At 35.8% G+C, this 19,884-nt stretch overlaps 2 protein-coding genes across 2 annotated transcripts in view; one reads left to right on the top strand and one right to left on the bottom strand.

The window, feature by feature from the left end:
- LOC148148317 (uncharacterized) overlaps positions 1-3,297 on the top strand; it is a 37,149-nt gene extending 33,852 nt beyond the window's left edge. The window contains exon 7 of the mRNA XM_087993251.1: positions 2,976-3,297. Within this exon, the coding sequence (XP_087849377.1) occupies positions 2,976-3,087 (112 nt within the window). The 3' untranslated portion in view covers positions 3,088-3,297. The remainder of the gene's footprint in view (positions 1-2,975) is intronic.
- Positions 3,298-5,593: 2,296 nt separating this feature from the next.
- Positions 5,594-19,884, bottom strand: part of LOC122555902 (transient receptor potential cation channel subfamily V member 6-like) — a 36,572-nt gene continuing 22,281 nt past the window's right edge. Inside the window, exons 9-16 of the mRNA XM_043702167.2 lie at positions 16,845-17,051; positions 14,922-15,008; positions 14,728-14,804; positions 11,087-11,252; positions 9,005-9,071; positions 8,146-8,414; positions 7,637-7,746; positions 5,594-7,545 (exon numbers count right to left, since the gene is read on the bottom strand). Of these exons, the coding sequence (XP_043558102.1) occupies positions 7,401-7,545; positions 7,637-7,746; positions 8,146-8,414; positions 9,005-9,071; positions 11,087-11,252; positions 14,728-14,804; positions 14,922-15,008; positions 16,845-17,051 (1,128 nt within the window). The 3' untranslated portion in view covers positions 5,594-7,400. The remainder of the gene's footprint in view (positions 7,546-7,636; positions 7,747-8,145; positions 8,415-9,004; positions 9,072-11,086; positions 11,253-14,727; positions 14,805-14,921; positions 15,009-16,844; positions 17,052-19,884) is intronic.

Here is a 19,884-nt window from a genome sequence, read left to right as displayed (position 1 = left end):
ATAACTTATACTTCTCACACATCTGATGTGAAATCCCTAACGGAAGTGATTTCTCACCATTTGGTTTCCAGTGCTTTGACAATCAGATAACCGAACTGTCATCTGAATCATGACACCACTTTCTGGGTAATCTTTCTACAAGAATTTTGACTTGATGGAGTAGTAGGATCCTTGATTAGCCACTAGGAGGAGCTGAGAGGATGTTTGGAGAAAGTTCTGCAATTTGAATGCAATTTTGACAATTGTCAGAAACTGCAACGACTTTTTTTTCTTTTACCAAGCAATTATTCTTCATGTGCTTTGCTTTGATCAGAATGATATGAATCAGTCATTACTGATTCGTTATAAGCTAGCATATCAACCTCCACTGATAATTCAGAGTGTTATTTGCCTGACAATGAATATTAGGGAAAAGAATGGGCAACGTATGGTAACAATATAATATGCATCTGACTTTTTACATAAGCAGTGGATGGTGAAATTCATTGAGAAAACAATTCTGTGAATGCAATGGTCATCAAAACACAGCATGGATCATTGGGATGTACTATATTAATAGTCAATGATATGCATCATCTATTGTATGAACATATCCAGATACAGTGTGCAAGTATTTCATGCTTCACAATGCATCCAGAGATGGACAAACATGAATGAATGCCAATAATGTTCTCCTTTGGTACAACATGGAGAAAATAGCTGTCATCAATATCAGAGAAACAAGCACTGCAGAATTACCGATACTCTTATCAGTCCTCCTTCCACAGCCATTAGTGGCTCCTGGCATTCAGGATTTGCACATAATTACATGTCACTCATAAATGCCTTCCAAGAATGCCAGGCTTACACACTGTCACATAATGCAGTTATTCAGCTGTGGTAGGCAATGCAGACAAACATTGCAAAATAATCACAGGCATTCTGTAATTTCGCTCCCAGGTCAAGGTAATCCTAAACTACCAACGGCAGCATAAAAGGCAACACAGACAGCTGCATCTCCTGAGTCCTAACAGAAGGTTTTCCAAATCTAAGCATTGGCTGTAACAGCCCATGCCATCTGACATCACTGATAATGATGCCGATGACGATATGTTCCTGCCATACACTTTGTCAAATTCAGCAACTCAATACAGTTTCCCCAACTACAATCTATGAACTCTAGAAGAAAATTATTCAAAATAACCTTACGTGCAAGTTGGATGTCTTGTCTTTTAACTAACATTGGCGATGGATCTATCTTGCAGGAAATGTATAGTCTTTGGTGAGTGACAAAAGAGAGTATATTGAGAGGGCCTGAATTGTGCTTCAAATTAGATGAAATGGCAGTTTGATGTTAAAATGATATCAATTTGGATATTTTCAGGGGGTGCATAGAAAACACAAATGAGGTCTCCTTCCCAATATGGGGTGTCACATGGACCATCCCAAAAGCAACCAGAGACACCAGAGGCTCCACTGAAAGGTCTTTGGTTTTAGATCACTGCATTATCATCATTGAGGGTGGTGCTCTGGGATCCATAGGTAAAAACAATGACTGCAGATGCTGGAAACCAGATTCTGGATCAGTGGTGCTGGAAGAGCACAGCAATTCAGGCAGCATCCGATGAGCAGCAAAATTGACATTTCGGGCAAAAGCCCTTCATCAGGATCCATAGTTTGGGGAAGTGGCCTGGGGTCTGACAGTACAGTGATGATACTACAGGAACTGTAGTTTTTTGAAGTAAGTTTCAGTGTCTGACATCACAGAGTAAATTCCCGAATCTGAGGAACAGTGGAGAGGGAGGTTCTGGTAACCATGGGAAAGTCCTGGATTCTCGGCTAAATGTTACATTCTTCATCAGAAATGACAAGCAGAAATCACTTCTCATATCTTCATGTGAGCTTAACTGTTTGCTCAATATTTTCCAAATTAAACACCTATTTTAAGTCACAACTTTGCTACTTTCAGATTTTGCAGTAATTTCTTCCCCCCATGGATTTAGTCATTACAAGAAGCAGCTCTGAGTCTGCTACAAATTGAAATTAGAAATTAATTAAGCACTTGAAAAAACAGGGTGGATTGTCTACTTATTTGTTGTATATTTGTATGTTAATAATTTGAAAAGCCAGTTTGATTGGCCAGGGGCTGTAATCTTTTAAGCCAGGAATAAAGGTGAATGGGCAGACAGTTGGAAATCTCTACATCAAATTGTTAGTGTACTTTGTACAAAGGAAGAGCCAATAGACCCAAGTCCAAGCCCCACCTACTCCAAAGGGGTATACTAACAGAACAGTTTGTTTAGAAAATATCTATACCTGAGTTAGTACTTAGAAGTGGCTTCCCCCCCTTTAAATTCTACAGTGGCCTGCTGGTCCCTGCTCTCCTCTGAAGTCTCCAGTTGCTAATGATAAAAGACCAAGCAAATTAAGCTGACTGGGAATGGCACCAAACATTTGAAATTTGGTATTGACATAATGTTATTCCAGTTCAGCATAATGTTATTCCAGTTCAGCTTTTAGAGGAACAGAAAGGCAGGGAACTGGATTGGACTTAGTTAGATTTTATTTTTGGGCACAAGATATGTCTATAATTTATCTTTTTTTTTGTCAGAGAGTGCACATGATTAAACATATCAGAAGTATAATGACTGTCATTTTGTCAGTACTCCCTTTAATGAGTGAGGTCAATTGTACATAAAGCTAGAAGGTTTAACACCCATTGAGGACCTATTTTGTAACTGGACTGCAATTGAGCAAGTGCTGTGGCATGCTAGAGTCAGTTTCTCAGGCTTAAAGCAGTGAAATTAATCATTTTATATTCACTCTTTTTCCATTTCAATAATGACAACCAATTAACTGTTACAAAATCCAAGACTGAGAAAACATAATACTTAGGGAATAAAATTGTGATGTTTTCTGATTGACTGATTTAAACCATGAGGAAAAAAAATAATTTTACTTTAAAAGTTTAAGAATAAATGTTTCATTATTTCCAGAGTGTTCTCTTCATTGCCAAACCTGAAGATATTAGATGGAATTCCTAAGTTGCTAGTTGACTGTGCACCAGTGGACCGTCTTGTAATCTCCAGAACATGCACTATTTCCTAACTATTAATGAAGAGCTGCTTTTACAAGACAGTTTCATAAATCACTTTGAACCATTTTTAATCATGGTTAAATAACTTAGAAGTAATGAGTGTTGAATATTTATTACATGTTACTTTTTAATTTAATTATTCTGAAAATGTTTTAAATTGTTTAAAAAGTGCTGATGAATTACATTGGTGCATAAATATGTTCACAGAATAATGCTTTACAGATGTGTAATAAACAAATCCAATTCAATTTTACATATGATTTTGTCTAAAAAGTCTTTGAAAATGCTTGTCACAGATTACAAGATAGTTGTGACATTCCAAGCATCATAATCCAGAAAGAACCTCAAATCCCTCCAATACAGTGTCAAATTGGTTCTCAGGAGATTCCAGGTCATTTGACACTACTGTGGAATTAGGCAAAAGTGAGGACTGCAGATGCTGGAAAGCCCTGCCTGATGAAAGGTTTTTGCCCAAAACGTCAATTTTCCTACTCCTTGGATGCTGCCTGACCTGCTATGCTTTTCCAACACCACTCTGATCTAAACTACTGTGGAACTGTCCTTGGTGATCAGATTTATATACAGCACCTGCCCAGAGCATTCAATCCAATCATGACTTCCTCTGAAGGTTGTGCAGTTCATATAATTTACTTGTTTTGTTAATTGTATTCTGCATTGATTAAATATGTAGCATCATTAAACAGGTGATAGAAATAGATATTTTATTGGACTAGTCATCCTGATATCTCAACCAACAACATAATAATGTCATTCCAAATCCACTACCTATTTGAGATGTTGAATTTGGGTTAAAATAATTGAAAATTCCAATGTTATTCTTTGGCCACCTGTGGATGGGAAATAAATATAGTACCAGCCTTGACAGCAATTCAGAGTGAATTGTGAAGCCCATTTAGACTTCCACATTTCTCTCAACTTGAGTCCTAACATTTTTAGCAACATTTATTGAAGAGACATAATTTTCCTGTTTCTTATGTAAACTTACCAGTACAGTATTAATACAAAATTAAATCAATCCATTTTCTCCCCAGATAATTTGCCCGAAGTTTGGTACTTTTTGAGCTTTCTCTTCTGATTCCATTAATATAAAAGCAATAAAATTTGAATAATGCTGTATTGCTGTTTGACTTACGAGCAATACATATTGTTATAATCTCAGCTGATGGTTGTACGTCAAGCAGATATAAATATATGAAATAGGAGCAGAAGTAGACCATTTGACCACTTTAGCCTGCTTCACCATTCAATAAGGCAATGGTTGATATATTTGTATTCTGAATTCTATACTCCCATTTACCCATGATAATCTTCTCTTGCATAAAAGGAATCTATTCATCCCTGTCCTAAATAACATTCAATGACCCTACTTTCACTGCATTCTGAAGAATAGTTTCAAAGATGCACAGCCCTATGAAAAAAAATTCTCTTCATCTCTGTCCTAAAAGGAAAAATCCTAATTTTAGAAGTGTCCCCTCGTACTGATGCACCTACAAGAGGAAAAATCCTTTCCACATTCACCTTGTCAAGGCCCCATACATCAATCAAGTATATGTATCACTTTTCTAAATTCCAATGGAAACAAGTCTAGTTTGCCTAAACTATCCTCATTAGAAAACCCACTCACTCCAGAAAATAATTCAATACGTCTTTTCTGAACCATTTGGCTGAACATTTATCTCCTTCCTTAAATAAGGGGACCTTGAATGCACACCTGATTTGGAGATGCCAGTGTTGGACTGGGGTGTACAAAGTTAAAAATCACACAACACCAGGTTATAGTAGAACAGGTTCATTTGGAAGCACTAGTTTTCGGAGCGCTGCTCCTTCATCAGGTGATTATGGAGAATAAGATTGTAAGACACAGAATTTATAGCAAAAGTTAACAGTGTGATGTAACTGAAATTATATGTTGAAAAAGACCTGGATTGTTTGTTAAGTCTCTCATCTTTTAGAATGACCATGTTGGTTTCAGTTCTTTTATGTGTAAATCACAAAACCATTCTCAAGTGCACTTTAACAATTGGTGTCATCTTGGCCCAGATAAGGTATTGAAGGTGTTAACTCCCTGTGAGGCTGTCTGTGTCACAATGGTCAGGCTGATTCTTATCTAAAAAATGGATTTACAGGATTCATGCAGTTTTTGAGCAAAATAAAATGTAATTCTGCAAGTACAAATTCACGCCACAAACTTATATGTGTATGGGTGCATGTGGGTGTATGTGTGTGGGGGTGTGGGAATTATGAGTGTCTGTGAGAAAGTGTGTGTATGTGTGTGCGTACACACTGTCTCATAGACACTCATAACCCCCCACCCCGCACACCACAGACACACACACCAACACTCGGTATATCAGAGAGACGGGGACCAGGATCTTTCATTGAATTTCAGATATATTTGATCAAATATACATAGTCAGATTCAGTAGTATCAGGCATCCATTCAGTCAAAGAACGCAGGTGAGAAGCAAAGAAAAACAGATTAACTGAAAATGTATTTAATTACTGCTTTTATTTTGATCCTGTTTGTTCTATAAATAGTCCATTACTTGACACAGCAAGCTTAAACTTATCTTGCTAACAACAGATACTCTGAAATTTACTGCAGTACAAGAGAATAAATGATGTGCCATACTATGTCCATATTTTGATCCATAATGATTAATATCATTTAAATTAAAGAAACATTTCCACAACAAAATTACATTTATCTAATTTTGTTTGTTGATTGTAATAGTAATGAAAAGGGCACAAAACTTCTTTCCGAAAAGAAAAATATGATATTTGGTATTCATAATAACATTGCTCTGCTGCATAACTATGAATGGATAACGGTTACCTTTTTGCCAATTGACTTAGACAACATTCAGGCTTCATATGATAAGTGACAAGTAATATTAACACCACAAGAGTGCTAAGCAACGAATCTAACCATCTCCCTTAATATTGAATGGCATTACTAACTCTGAATATCGATTATCAACCTCACAGGAGCCTTACCATTGACTACAAACTTAACTTTACCAGCCTTTGACAAAGTATGGTGACAAGAGCAGGTTAAAGGCTGAAAATTTTGCAATAACATATTCATACAGCCTATAATCTATAAGGAGTGTGATGGAATATTCTCCACTAGCCTGGAGGAGTACAGCTCCAAATGCACCAAAAATGCATGACACCGTCTAGCTCAAAGCAACCCATCTGATTGCCACCACACACATTATACTTTGAAAATCTGAGTGATTGGTATCTTTATAACCAGTGGTAAAAACAGTATTTCCAGATAGTAATGGATTAATGACTAATATTTTAAGATCTTTTTTCACGCATGACATTATTACTAATAGCTCTGCATAGAATGTACATGGCAATTGGGGGCTTGGTCACAGTTTGGTCTGTAGTTTATGAAGTGCAATGGGCATAAGAATAAGGGGGTATAGGTAGACCGGGGGGCTACTGAGGGACTATGATGAGTGGATGAAGGGGCATACATTGGGATTGGGTGGGGGGGGGTATAGGTGAGAACATTTGAACTTACCTTTCAAACCGTTTCAATATCCAGACTATGGTTCACAATATCTTGAAGGTTCAGTGATTCAGAACTCCTTGAAAACCTGGTCTGTGGAGGACTAGGACTCTTAAGTGGAGCCAGGCAGGATGGGGGTACTGATTTGCAATCTACAATAACCACATCTTCATACAATTTTGACATAAATTGAGTGCACTGGGAATAGGGGTTGGCATACTGAAATCGGTCCCGTCTGTCTTTGGAAATCATTGAGATTCCATGGAAGTCCAACTTGAAATCGCTATTTCCTAGTTTAACTTATCTCCTTTGCTCCTTTTGACCTAGATTTCCCAAGAGACTACTTAATATTATAATAAAAGCTTTCTTTACAGCCATCTGATCATTTCTGTGTAGATTCCAGTTATCAAATGGCTTACTTGTCCAGATGTTCAGAACACTTCCTGTGTAAAATAACTTCATGCCAAAACAAAGTAAATGGCCACTTACAGCTTTGAGGTCCAACTGCATGGAGTCTTCTGGACCAAAGGTTCCAACACATTGCTTGCTAAAAAAGTTTAATATTTTCAGGAAAACAGGCCTTACCTTTGAACAATAAAACGTGAAAAATAACTCCACTAAGGTTATTCATAGTATAGGAGCTACATAATATTTTTAGGGGAAATAACTGCTTTCGATTTTTTTCAGCCTTTATATGGGAAATAACTAACATCAAAAATTTAGCAATTTTAATTAAACATAGTTCATTTGAGAAACAGATTATTAATTCACTATTGCTTCTTATAAAATGGTAGATTCAGAAGAATCTTTCATGTTTATGATTTTTCCAAGATTTCTTCTAACCACGTCCCATCTTATGTTTTGTGAATATCTCTGTGTGCTTATTCCAGCTCCTCCTTCTGTCTCAGGGAGAATCTCCTCAACCCTATATAAAAATACACAGTTCAGATAAAGGAAAACACATTTTTGGCTTAGTTATGAATATGAGAAATCATGAAACATAATTTTCTAGATACCCAATATACCACTTGTCATCATCAAAACCCAGAGATCTTCCTGGAACTCCTGAGCGGATCTTCAGAAATGATGGCATTCGTTGCTCTAGAAGCAGTATGGTGGCTGCAATCTGGGAAGGAACAATAATAAGTAGTAACCATGAAAGCACAATCTGTTGTAAATTAATCCAAATGTTTGGTCAAGATATTTATACATACACAGGCACAGAGACTGGAAAAATATACTTATCATTAACCTCGCAGAAAATATGAGCTAGTTTTTCTCCTACTGCTTAAATAATTGGATTGAGTGTGCCAAGTTACTGCAGTCTTGAAGAAAATTGATTCATCATATCATGCTATATCGCCACAAAATGATTGTGCCAAATACAAAAATAGTATATTCCATAAATAAGTGATGCCATGTTTCAGTATGAATTATATTGCCTCACTCCTGATCATAATGTCTGCCTGTCCTTTATTTAATTTGTTGTGGCTAACAAGCTACATTAAAAGAAAGCAAAGTTTACCTGTACTTTCCATAGCTCCTCTGTCTCTGGTGCAATTCTCCAGTATGTGTCATCCATCATTGCAATCAACAAATTTAACAGCAGGAGATATACAAACAGCATATACATGACATAAGCAATATAGATATTGTTGGGAGTTGGCTTGTTATAAGGAAGAGGAATATCCATCAATCCCATCATCAACTCAAACGTGGTGCGCAATGTCATTGAAAAATCCCTAAAATACGGATAATCTGCCAAATTCAGAGTCTGAAACATAAGGTAAAATGCTAGAGGAAAGAAATGAAATACAAGGTCATTTCAGAAAACATAGACTTTATCAATTAAAACTTCCACAATCACTACAGTATCCTAAATGTTATTTTACTTATTCTTTTATTACAATTTATTGATTTGCAGTAAGACCAAGATCAACAATATTTAAAACTAGTTACGTATGTACCTAAAGTCAAAGTATTGATGTTAGTAACTAACACCACATCATTACATTTTAACATTTTGAGCAAAGATTATAGAGAAAAAAAAAGTGGCAACTTAAAATTAAACAATGAAGAATGGTTTGATACCAAAACTGGTTGAGGAGAGCAAGTATTTCTCCCAGCTAACAATATGGCAGTTAGACCATTATAATGAGCAAGCACTGGTGATGTACATCTAGACCTGCAATTAAAATTACTGTTCTTTTTTAAAAACAGAGGTTTGATGTAGGGAGGAGCACACATTCTCCTATTCTAAATTACTTCTTTATCAGCAGCAAGAGTTTAACTTATAAAATTAGACCAAAACATTTTCCAGCTGCCATTCTATTTTTGTTAGAAAAAGAGTTACAAATGGATATTTATTCAGATGAAACACATACCAAAGGTAAATCCAATGATACAGATAAATACAAGACAGCACCAATGCATAAAATCTCCAAATATTAGCTGTAAGGAAATGAGATACACAAGTATGATATTTGGGTACAATTGCTATTTCTCTCAGCATCTAAGATAGCTGAATGAGTTTAAATCATTAATGATAAAGAATGCAAAAATAAATGATAAATATGTAACTTGATATTCTAAATGAATTGCTTTATCACCAAAAAAGGGCATATTTACCTATTCTCATTAACAATGAAAATATTAGGTAAACAAATCTACAAGAACATTAAAGTACACCAACGCAATATCCAGAATGGAATTCTTAGATTTCACTACATACCCTTAGAAATATATTGTTTCAACAATAAGTTTGTTAATTGTAGTTTTTTGATACTTTTCCAGTAGACAAAAATAACATCTGATCTTTGCCTAAATTTGAAACATTTCAAAATCTTATGACATCTATGGAATTAATTTTAGTACTGGTGATAAAAGGAACATTACTCCACAACCAGTGATTTGTGCTTCAAATTGACAGACATGTTTCTGTCTCCATGTTTCTTATTGACCCCCATTCCTCATCTTGCCCCAAAGAAATGGTGGTCAAGCATGATTTTGAGGACTCAAAAAACCAATTAAATGAAAATATCCTTTGAAGACATTTTCCAGTTTCCTTCATTAGAGGCTGCCATGTACTTATTTCAGTACCATAATATCTTTAGGTATTTTGTCACATCATGCAAAATGGCCTCTGACCTCTGCAGAACAAGATGTCAGTTGAGTTTTTATTGTCTCTTATTTGCATTAGATAAGATTAAATGAATGAATTTCCAAAAATTGATTCCTACCTCTTGGTACCATGTTTCAAGTGGCCCATGACATGAGAAAAATTGCAAGGAAAATAAAAAATGATTGCTTCAATCAATTTTCTAGTTAACGTTTTTAGAGGAGGGATTTCATGATAAATTAAAGGAAAAATTCATTTCAAGGAATAATAGAGTGTATTAAATAATCGCTGTCAGCTTGCTTCCATTCATATAATTTATCTTTCAAGAACTACATGGTTGTGGATTCAAGCCAAACTACTGTATTTGCTAATAAGGGCATGTGACATTCTCTAATGTGCTGACTTTTGGATCAGTTATTAATCCAAGACAATTTATCTCTTAACTTGAATGAATTGTTATTAAACTGCTTTTAGGTGAATGTAAAAGAAATCCCCTAGCCCTATTTCAAAGAAGGGCAAAGAAGCTATCTCTGGTGTCCTATTCAACTTTAGTCCCTTAATGATTAAAAAAGCAGATTATCTGGTCCTTACTACATTGCTGTTTGTAGGATTTCTGCATAAATTAGCTGCCATATTTCTTATATCACAACAGTGACCACACTTCAACCACATTAAGATTGCTGGCAAGTGTTTTAGTACACAGTGGAGTTGTGAAAATTGTTACAGAAATGCAAGTTCTTTTTATAAAACTGTATCTATCTTTAACTATTGGATAGTGTAGACTTTGAACCAGTAAGAATAAGTTACAATAACATTAAATTTAATATCAAATGAAGTAAAGAACAAAACAATGGAAGAGAAAGAAAGAATGGATTAAGGAGACATGACAGATAATATGTAAATATAAACATCTGTAATTAAAATTTAGTGAATGAGAGTCCACACTTGTAATAATTAAGTTGCAATGCCAAAGAGGTTGGTCAGCTAAAATTAAGATTTATTACACCATTTAAAGGGTATTTAGGCTTAAATAGACAAACCCCTACTTTCAGGCAAATTTAGTTTATAACTATTACTGAGGTGGCGGAATGACACACTATTTAATTTGTATTAATGGAATGTTAAACATGGAGATACTGTTTTTGAGAATCTAATAATAAAGTGACACATCTTAGACAGCTTTTACCCTTTAAAACATTTACTTTCTCTCGCCTGAAGTTGATATGTGCTTTGAATATCAATAATGATGAGGGTTGTTAATGTTACCATAATTTTGACCACAAACTCTGGCCTATTATGTTATAGCTCTTGGCCGACTTTACTAAATGACTTCAGCCTGTTTTCTTACCTTTTGTATTATAATAGAAAATTTCCCAAATGTTTTAAAACCTCTGGCAAAATAGATGGTGTTGCACCACCCGATGATCAAAGCAAAGGAGATTGGAACTGCTTCTCCAGCATCAGCATGGATTCTCATAATGACTGCCACAGCAATTAAAAGGGAGTAACAGACCCTGGAGCAATAGAAAGGTGCATCATGATCAACCATAAAGTTAAACTTGGAGTGAGTAATTTTAATATTTTATATAGATATAATTTTGCAAAAATTAGTTATAGTCTTCCCATATCTTCTTCCAAAAATATAACATTTATGTGCTGGAGCAACAAAAGAAATCATGAAAAATCATGACACATTATATAAATATATATCTATTCAACATTATATGCATTCTCTCTTGGCTCATTAGTGTTGCTCTTCACTGAATACATGTCATGGATACAACATCACTCCCAGTGCAGTAGAAGGAAGTCCTGCACTGTGGAGGCATCGTCTTTCAGTGAAACATTAAAATTATATCCCATCTGCTCTCTCAAGTGGACAACCAGGAGGAAGTAATTTCTAAAGTCCTTGCCAACACTTACCCATGAATCAACAACACTAAAATAGCTCATTTGATTACTAAACTATTTTGTCGCTCTGCTCTTTATGGTGCCTTTCTTGCAAATTGGTTTCTGTGCTTGCCTGCATTGCAGCAAAGCTAATGTAATTGAGACAAAGCTAATGTAATTGAGACAAAGCTAATGTAATTGACATGATTTAAGCCCACTGATTAGCAAACAGTGGGAAACCTGAAAGGCAAATTAAGCCAGATTAAGTGCTTATCTGGCCAACCTTCCCCAAGAGTTAGGATCCTGAGTAAATGGTGGTTACTGCAGGTAACGCACACAGAGAGGGACCTAGAATCACTGAGGGACACAGGGTACAAGGTGAGTAAGGACAGGATGACAGTCATGGGTGAGATGGCTGTAGGGGTAGCATCTAGGTAGTTTGGAGATAAAGTGAGGAGCATAGTTTTCGATGTCCACAACACTGCTCACCCAGGTTCCCCAATTGGGCATTAATTGCTTCTTGCAAAATGGACCTACTGTCTTTTCGAGGTTGAGGGAAATTGTGGGTCTCTCATGTAAATCACAAGGCACTACCAAATTCTGGTGGGCTCAGGCATAACTGAGATAATAAGGAGTCTAAATGTCAACCCGCCATAAGCTTATTCATGCCGAGAGACTAATGAGTGGTCTTTTCCACAATTAAGTGGACTGATTGCCAAGTTTATTGCCATAACATGCTGTTTTAAGGCCAGTTCTGCACCTCTAAAATAATTAACCAGCTGTGACATGCCTTGAGATTTGTTGAAGCTAAAAAGTTGTTATATAAATGCAAGCTATTTTTTCTTGCTATTCAAACTTATTTAATGTCTAATCGCTGACTACCTATAGGGGATTCAAATAAAACTTGATCAGTCATGCAGTAGTCAGCAAAATACTTTAATCTGTTAACAATTCAACTTTCACTATTTAAAAATTGACTAAAGCCATATGTAAGGTAAGAATTAAGTGGTATACTAGGTTAACAAGATATTTAGTTGTTTCTGGGTTTAAAGCCAGTTATGACAGTCGAGTTATAGACAATCTCAATTTAGTTGTAATTTGAAATGTATACATTCCATACAATTACAAATATGTGACACCTGCCTGTATTTCAAATGACTTTGAATGGCTTTGAAAAGGCCTGAGCTTGTGAGCCAGTAATCAAAATTTACCGTTCTTTTCTGTTCCTATACTGGGAATATATCTCAAATCAGAGGGGCTTCTGAAGAAGGTAGAAACACACTGCTGGGACAAAAAGCGATGTATGTGCAAAGTTAGAATCAAGGGATTTGTTAGGACAGGGTAAAGGGTTCACCATTAATGATCTCCAAATCTGATCTCCAAATATCCAAATTGCTAACATCCATCAATTTCATGGAAGACTCAAACAATTTATGCACAAAATATAGTAAAGAAAAATATACACTACACTTTTAAATTATATGAAGATAATGAAAGTAAAGAACAAGAAAAAGTCATTTGGCCCAAAAAAGCATGAGTACTTGATATTTTCAGCCTTTAAATTCCAAAATCCCTGAAGTTAGTTTCCCACAGTGTTACCTAATGGATTATTCTGAATATTTACTTTCTTTTAAATGAAGACATTCCCTCTAATATCTTAGAATGATTTCCTTTTCACTAATTTGTTCTCAGATCCTCTGAACTTACTATATTACCTTATTGTAAAGTAGGATTCTTGATTAAATTTATCAAAGGCAATTTATTATTATGTTACAGTATGTATAACGCTGTAAGCATAATTAATCATTTTTAAGTGATGGCAATGTTTTAATGCTTTCCTCCTTGCTCAAGCTACTAAAGTTGGAATGATCCTTGTCCAATTATTCTGCAAACTTCCAAAGTATTCTGTACTAAGTAGTTATTAGGCTTCAGTCAGAACTAAAGAACATTGGAACACATCATTTATTGCAATGCAACAGAGAGGTTTTATTCCATAGCTGTGCACTCTTTACAAGTTCAATAAAAGTCTGAACAAACCTCTAAACCTGGCTAATGACTATCCAGTGTGACTCACCAGTGCTCACATGACTCAATTCTTAAAAGGATTCTGTCCCAACATAATATATACAATTACAATACATAACAACCACTATTCCATAGCATGCTAAACAGAGCTGCACACAAGATTTGTCAGACTTTAATCAATTGCTGAACCCAGTCTGACAACACTGGGATTTTCTGGCTGGAAAATTGACCAACAACAATGCACACCCAATGATTAAGAGCTGAGGCACACAAAGAAATTAGGCCCTGGGTCTCAGTTACAGAAGCTAATAAATCAATTCTGTACACTGTTGCAGCTAGCTGGTCAAGTTCAATTTTCTCAGATAATCGATCATCCAGCAAAATCAAAGACCCCACCCACCCCAATTATACTCTGTTCTACCCTCTTCCGTCAGGCAGGAGATACAAAGGTTTGAGTAAATGTATGAACAAATTCAAGTACAGCTTCTTCTGTGCTGTCATCAGACTTTTACATTGACCTCTCAAAAGTTAATTTTGGTCTCTCTCTGTGGCTGTGATACTGTATTCTGCACTCTGCTCTGTTACCCTGGTGCACTTTGTATGGTACGATCTGCCTGTATAGCAAGCAAAATAATACTTTTCACTGTATTACAGTACAAAAATCAAGCATTGATCCAACCTACAGCAAATAAGATATGGAGGAAAATGAGAAGAACTTCTCACAGAATTTCTGTGGAACTACCAGATAAAAAATACTTGCTTCTCTTGTTACCACATTAAGTCAAATCAACAAATTAAAATTTCATCTGTTCTTCATTTGAATCTCTTTAATGATCGTTGATTAGACAGGTGTAGATTTTGTAAAACTGACTGAAGTCTAAATTTTGCCAAATTCTTAAATGGGGTCCAAACATCAGCATTCAGCTCCTGATTTGCATGCTTAATGTGTCGTACATTTGTGTTAGGTAGTCTGGGCAGTTGGACACCAGAACATTAGCAATTATTATTTTTTGACATGCATTCCAATAGATTGCTACAAACAAGAAGGGTGAAAATGAATGATCATGTACTTACAGTAGTAGTGGGAAAGGTCCTCCAATTGATGTATTTCCAAAGTAATTTTTTGGACCAATCTTGTATAAATACAGTATCTAAAACAAAGGTAATAGTTACATGATACAATATACATGTTTTTGTAACTACTGGAGGTAATGCACAAGTTCCTACTTCTGGTTTATAACTGAGTTCAATAATGTTTCTCAGCTTACCTCACTGATGAGTATTACCAGTGCTCCTACGATAGTTATTAGCTCACCCAGGAGTCTCAAGTAGTCTTCCTTTGTTTGATAGGATTCCTAAAATGTTTACTTTGTTAAATAAATCATTGTAGCATATGCAAATAATTATTCTTAATAGCATAATATACAAATATCAATGAACCGCTACTGGAAGTGACAAACAGGCACTATAAAAACACTATGTGAAAATGTCCATTATAAGTAACAATTCACTTGCGTCATATAAACTGCTACTTATTGACTAATTATTAATTGACAAATTAGCAATGGAGCTACAGTGTTTGGCTTTATGTAAAAATATTGTATAAGAACATTATTTAGAAATACAATCAATGTAGTTAGCACAATATTTAACTACATAACTCTTCCATTTTTGGTTGACACTGTTAAGACTTCTTAAGAGCTAATCTGGAGTTAATTTGACTTTTCTGGCCCTCACAACATTAGGCATGTCCCCTCCTATTTCCCTACTTAGTCTCATAACTTTTTATAATAATTCAAAATATGTAATGCGAAAATTGATTTGGCATCAATCACTACCTGTGAGAATACAGCCCTATTTGTTTGAATCTTTGCTTATATCAGAGTTTTCATCCTGTTAAACTTGCATTTCTCTTTTCCTACAGTTATTATATCCAACTGAAGAGACATAAGGTTGCATTTATTATTTGGGAAATGGGATATCCAGAGCTTCATTGCAAAATGTACAACTCAAAATTAATTTTATTCAGAGAGTTTTAACCTACTCATTCAAGTTTAAAGATTTATATATGTACATGCTAGGTATCTTTGTTTCCAACACTGCATTGAAAAATTTCATGTATGTTTCAATTCTGCTTTAAACTGCATCTGCCTCTTGTCAGTTAACTCAGTCTATTTATGTTTGTAACTTCTGAGCTTCATTCCAGCAGGCTTTAATTGTTCTTGGTTTGGTATTAACAGTAGATAATAATCTTTATCTCTTTGCATTTAAGTTCCCACCATTTACATATTTGGTTGTTGAACTGTTCCAGACAACATGAAAGTAGAATGTTCAAGCAGGAAAGATAAAAAGAGATCTAGTAACCAAAGAGAAAGAATTGACATTTAGCCAATGAGGAAGAAAATTAACTGAATGTTTGACTGTTACACTGTTTACAATAAATCCCTAATACACATGTAAGATTTTACATTCAATTTTATTTTTATTTTATTTTACCTGGATGACCATTGGTTTGAATTTGGGTTATATTTATTTATTAGCACCCACATCCTACAATTAATTCACAATGCAATACCTTTAACAACTTTGACTGTCATTATCTTCTAAAACTATGTGAATGTAGAACAATCTCAAACAACCGACCAAGACGAGCGGGGAGTATTCTGTTCGGATAACTGATTGTTCAGATTACTGATTGTTTGGATAATGGATAATGTTTTTACAGGACCTTGAGATTTTGTTCGGACAATCCAAAATTTGGATAATTGATGTTTGGATAACCGAGGTTGTTCTGTACATCATTGCTGGTGTCATTGAATACTGTAAGCCTCCAATCTACTTTCCCAGTTAACTGCTTCTACCTACAACTCTCAGCGTCTATTGTTAAAATCAATTGATTTGCTTGGAATTAAATTTATTGAGTGATAATCCTTCTTACCTGATCTTAAAGTACATTAGGGATTGTGTAAAACAAATATATTTAGCTGGGATGGAATGTCTCATTCTGACGTTCCCAAACTGGATTGGGACATTTCAACAGTTTAGCAGTTAATACAGCAACCATACAAGCTTTCTATATAGATTAAAAGTGATTTATTACTGTATTTGATAAAGTGTTTACCAGTTCACAAACTGTGAAATACTATCTTTACAACTCTAGCATTGAAATTTTCATGCTGTACTATACTTACTGCGAGAGTCTTTTGTGTTTTAACAATGTAGTCACCAAATTGGCCAGGTGGAACTGGTTTCAAGGGCCGGTACAAGCTTGAGATGGTGAATATTGTAATGTACATACTATAGGAAAACATCCACATTAGAAAATACTTGTATGCAAATGAAATCCACTTCTGATGCAATAATTCCTTCACTGGTTTAGCATCAATGAGTTTATGAACCTACAAAGAAAACAATTTAATTCCTATCTCATAATTTCTACAGAGAATACAAAAACATAAAATTTCAGAAGGCACCAAAAGGCCATTGTGATCAGCAACAAATGATAGGCTACATTAAAAAATGGGAAACAGCTCAAGCTAGCCACTTGGACTGCCACTGCCTATCAATCAACCAGTCAGGTTCATTTGCAGATTAAATCCTACAACATACAACTGGCTGTGCAGGATCTTACAAAAAAACAAGCAGAATATATGCTCCATCAATTTTCTTGTCACTAATCCTGATTGAAGGAATTTAAGGTCTCTGTTCCCTTCATTATATTTGCGAGAAAAATACATAGTTCCCAAGAACACCACATTGATTAGGGCAACACACACATCCTAGGAAAGGCGAAACAAAGACATGCACGAGGCATGGCATTCTAACCAGAAATCCATTAATGCACACATCAATTTAGATCCTATCTGTCTCCCTTTGAAAAAGAGAACCAGAAATGACATCACCCACCTTAAGGAACCAAGACCTATAAATAGAGAGGTGGGACATACCACCACCAGCGCTTTACGGAGACTCTCAGTGATGATGTGACCTAGTATGGTGATGAAACATCTGAAAACAAACCTTCAAGCTCAGCAAGCTAACTTACATAATTAAGTTTAGAGTAGTGATAAACATTTTAAGATTTCCTGTCAGTGTACTCAAAGTCATGAGTCATGGACAAAAGCAATTAAATAAGTGTGTAATCAACATAAACGAAGATTTAATCACATGTTTCAACTGCTATGGCACATTCTTGGACATCAAGTTGAATTTATTATGTACATTTCTTTCAGGATAAATATTACCAAGAAAATGATCATTTCATAATCAGCATTGGATTATATTGAATGCCTGTAACCTCATTCCAGGGGTGATTTTTTTTTCTCATTTTCTAAAAAATTCCCAGAGCACAAAGAACTAGCAGCAAAACCACTTTTGAACTGTCACAAGTCATTGTGTATCAGGAAACCAATTTAAATTTTTAAGTCAATAAATTCAATGAAGTTGAAAAACAGGCAGGGAATTGTAATATGTGATTAACCTGTGCCCAGTGCTTCCAATGCAGGAAGTCCATCTCCCATGAACATGGGTGTAATCTACAAGCAATTCCAAACAATCTCTTGACTGACTCCAAACCTCAGCAGGGGATGCAAATTTGTGAGAGGTTAACATTAATTCATGCTAGCAGCATTACTTAACACCATCTCCTACAGGGAAGGTGAATTTGACTGGACCAGATATTAAAAAGTCATTCCATAATTGAGTTTTAACAGGGAGAGACATGAATGGGACAACATAGGAGAAAACATACCCTATCTTCTCTGGCACAGCACTAAAAACCTTGGCACATGGGGTGGCCGGGGGTTGCCGGCCGGGGCGGGGGGTCATGGAAAGAAAGACAGAGAGAGAGACAGGGGTCCTCAGCTCACATTGTGTCAGTATACCCTTCAAACAGACACTATGAAGTTGATAGAAGAAAGTAACAAATGTGGTCAATGCCAACAGTTTACCTTTGAGGATCTGAATGCATTGCCCTACAAAATTTAATAAATTCATGCGCATGATCAGAATCAGGACATACCGAAATATTTCTTGTATTGCCATGCCTCATTGTCATGATGCCTAGCACTAACTTTTCACACGGTTTTTGCAAAATGTGGAGCACATCATTTCAAGTATGAAATGGGTTGCCAACATCATAATAAACATGTTGTGGAGGTGCCGGTGTTGGATTGGGGTGGACAAAGTTAAAAAGCGCTGCTCCTTCACCTGACTTGCTACTTGACTAGCAGCACTCTGAAAGCTTGTAAAACCTGTTGGGCTATAACTTGGTACTGTGTGATTTTTAACTTCATCAATAAACATCACCATGATCCATCCATGATGTGGCATCTAATGATGCTAATGCCTCAGCTTCCATCATTTAAACATCACATGAGTCAGCTCAGTGATTTTTGTGCATGATATCATGGCTCTGGTTACTTGGGTTCTATTCATCTGTGTGTGGAATGGGTATCAGTGTCATGGACCTGGTGAATATTAGACACTCTACAGATTCATGTAGTGGCTCAAATGCTGATATAAGAGAGAACTGGTGCAGAATAGAAGTAATGTGTATTAATTTGTGTGATTGTTAGTCTGAAAACACACAGTTCGACATTGCACCATCTTTGTGATTGCCATACATTTACATATGGCATGTGTAAAACATAAGCTGTACAGTCAATAGCACCTTGAAATGTGAAGAAACATGGTATCCTGGTAAAGCCATATTCTTTCTCCATATGCTTCTCTGGAATGCAAAATATTCCTGCTTTTTCACTTACAGAGCATCAGCAACCTCCATGTACAACATTGCTTATCAAACTACAAGATCTTGGAGGTGTTGCCTGGAAAGAGCCTGACACAAGGACGTTAATGGACATGGTCATCTTGACAACAATCGGCCAGATAGTCCTCACTGGGCTCTGAGGTTGCCCATCTGCCTTCAATAAGGGTGGCACATTTCAATGGGCATTTTCAAGTGAAACGGAAACAAGGCACAATTTATTTCTCATTGAAGCTAACATGGATGGATATTGCTGGAGGGATAGAGATGATCATATCAATAACTGGGCACATGTGGTGTGAGCAGAACCCTTGAAGTGAGTACCCAGGTTTGCACCGATGAGTCAAACTACTTCTTGTGGGCTTTACCAACTTTAGGGAACAGGACAAACATCCATACACTTTATTTTAACTTGGAACAAGCCTGTAAATTATTGATGGTCCTCTCAATACCTCTGATGGTCG

Source organism: Chiloscyllium plagiosum, unplaced genomic scaffold (genome assembly GCF_037043375.1).
Source record: "Chiloscyllium plagiosum isolate Xiang-an unplaced genomic scaffold, Cpla_swu_hap1 HiC_scaffold_13, whole genome shotgun sequence".
In the NCBI taxonomy this organism is placed as follows: domain Eukaryota; kingdom Metazoa; phylum Chordata; class Chondrichthyes; order Orectolobiformes; family Hemiscylliidae; genus Chiloscyllium; species Chiloscyllium plagiosum.
This window is presented reverse-complemented; position numbering and strand designations above follow the sequence as displayed.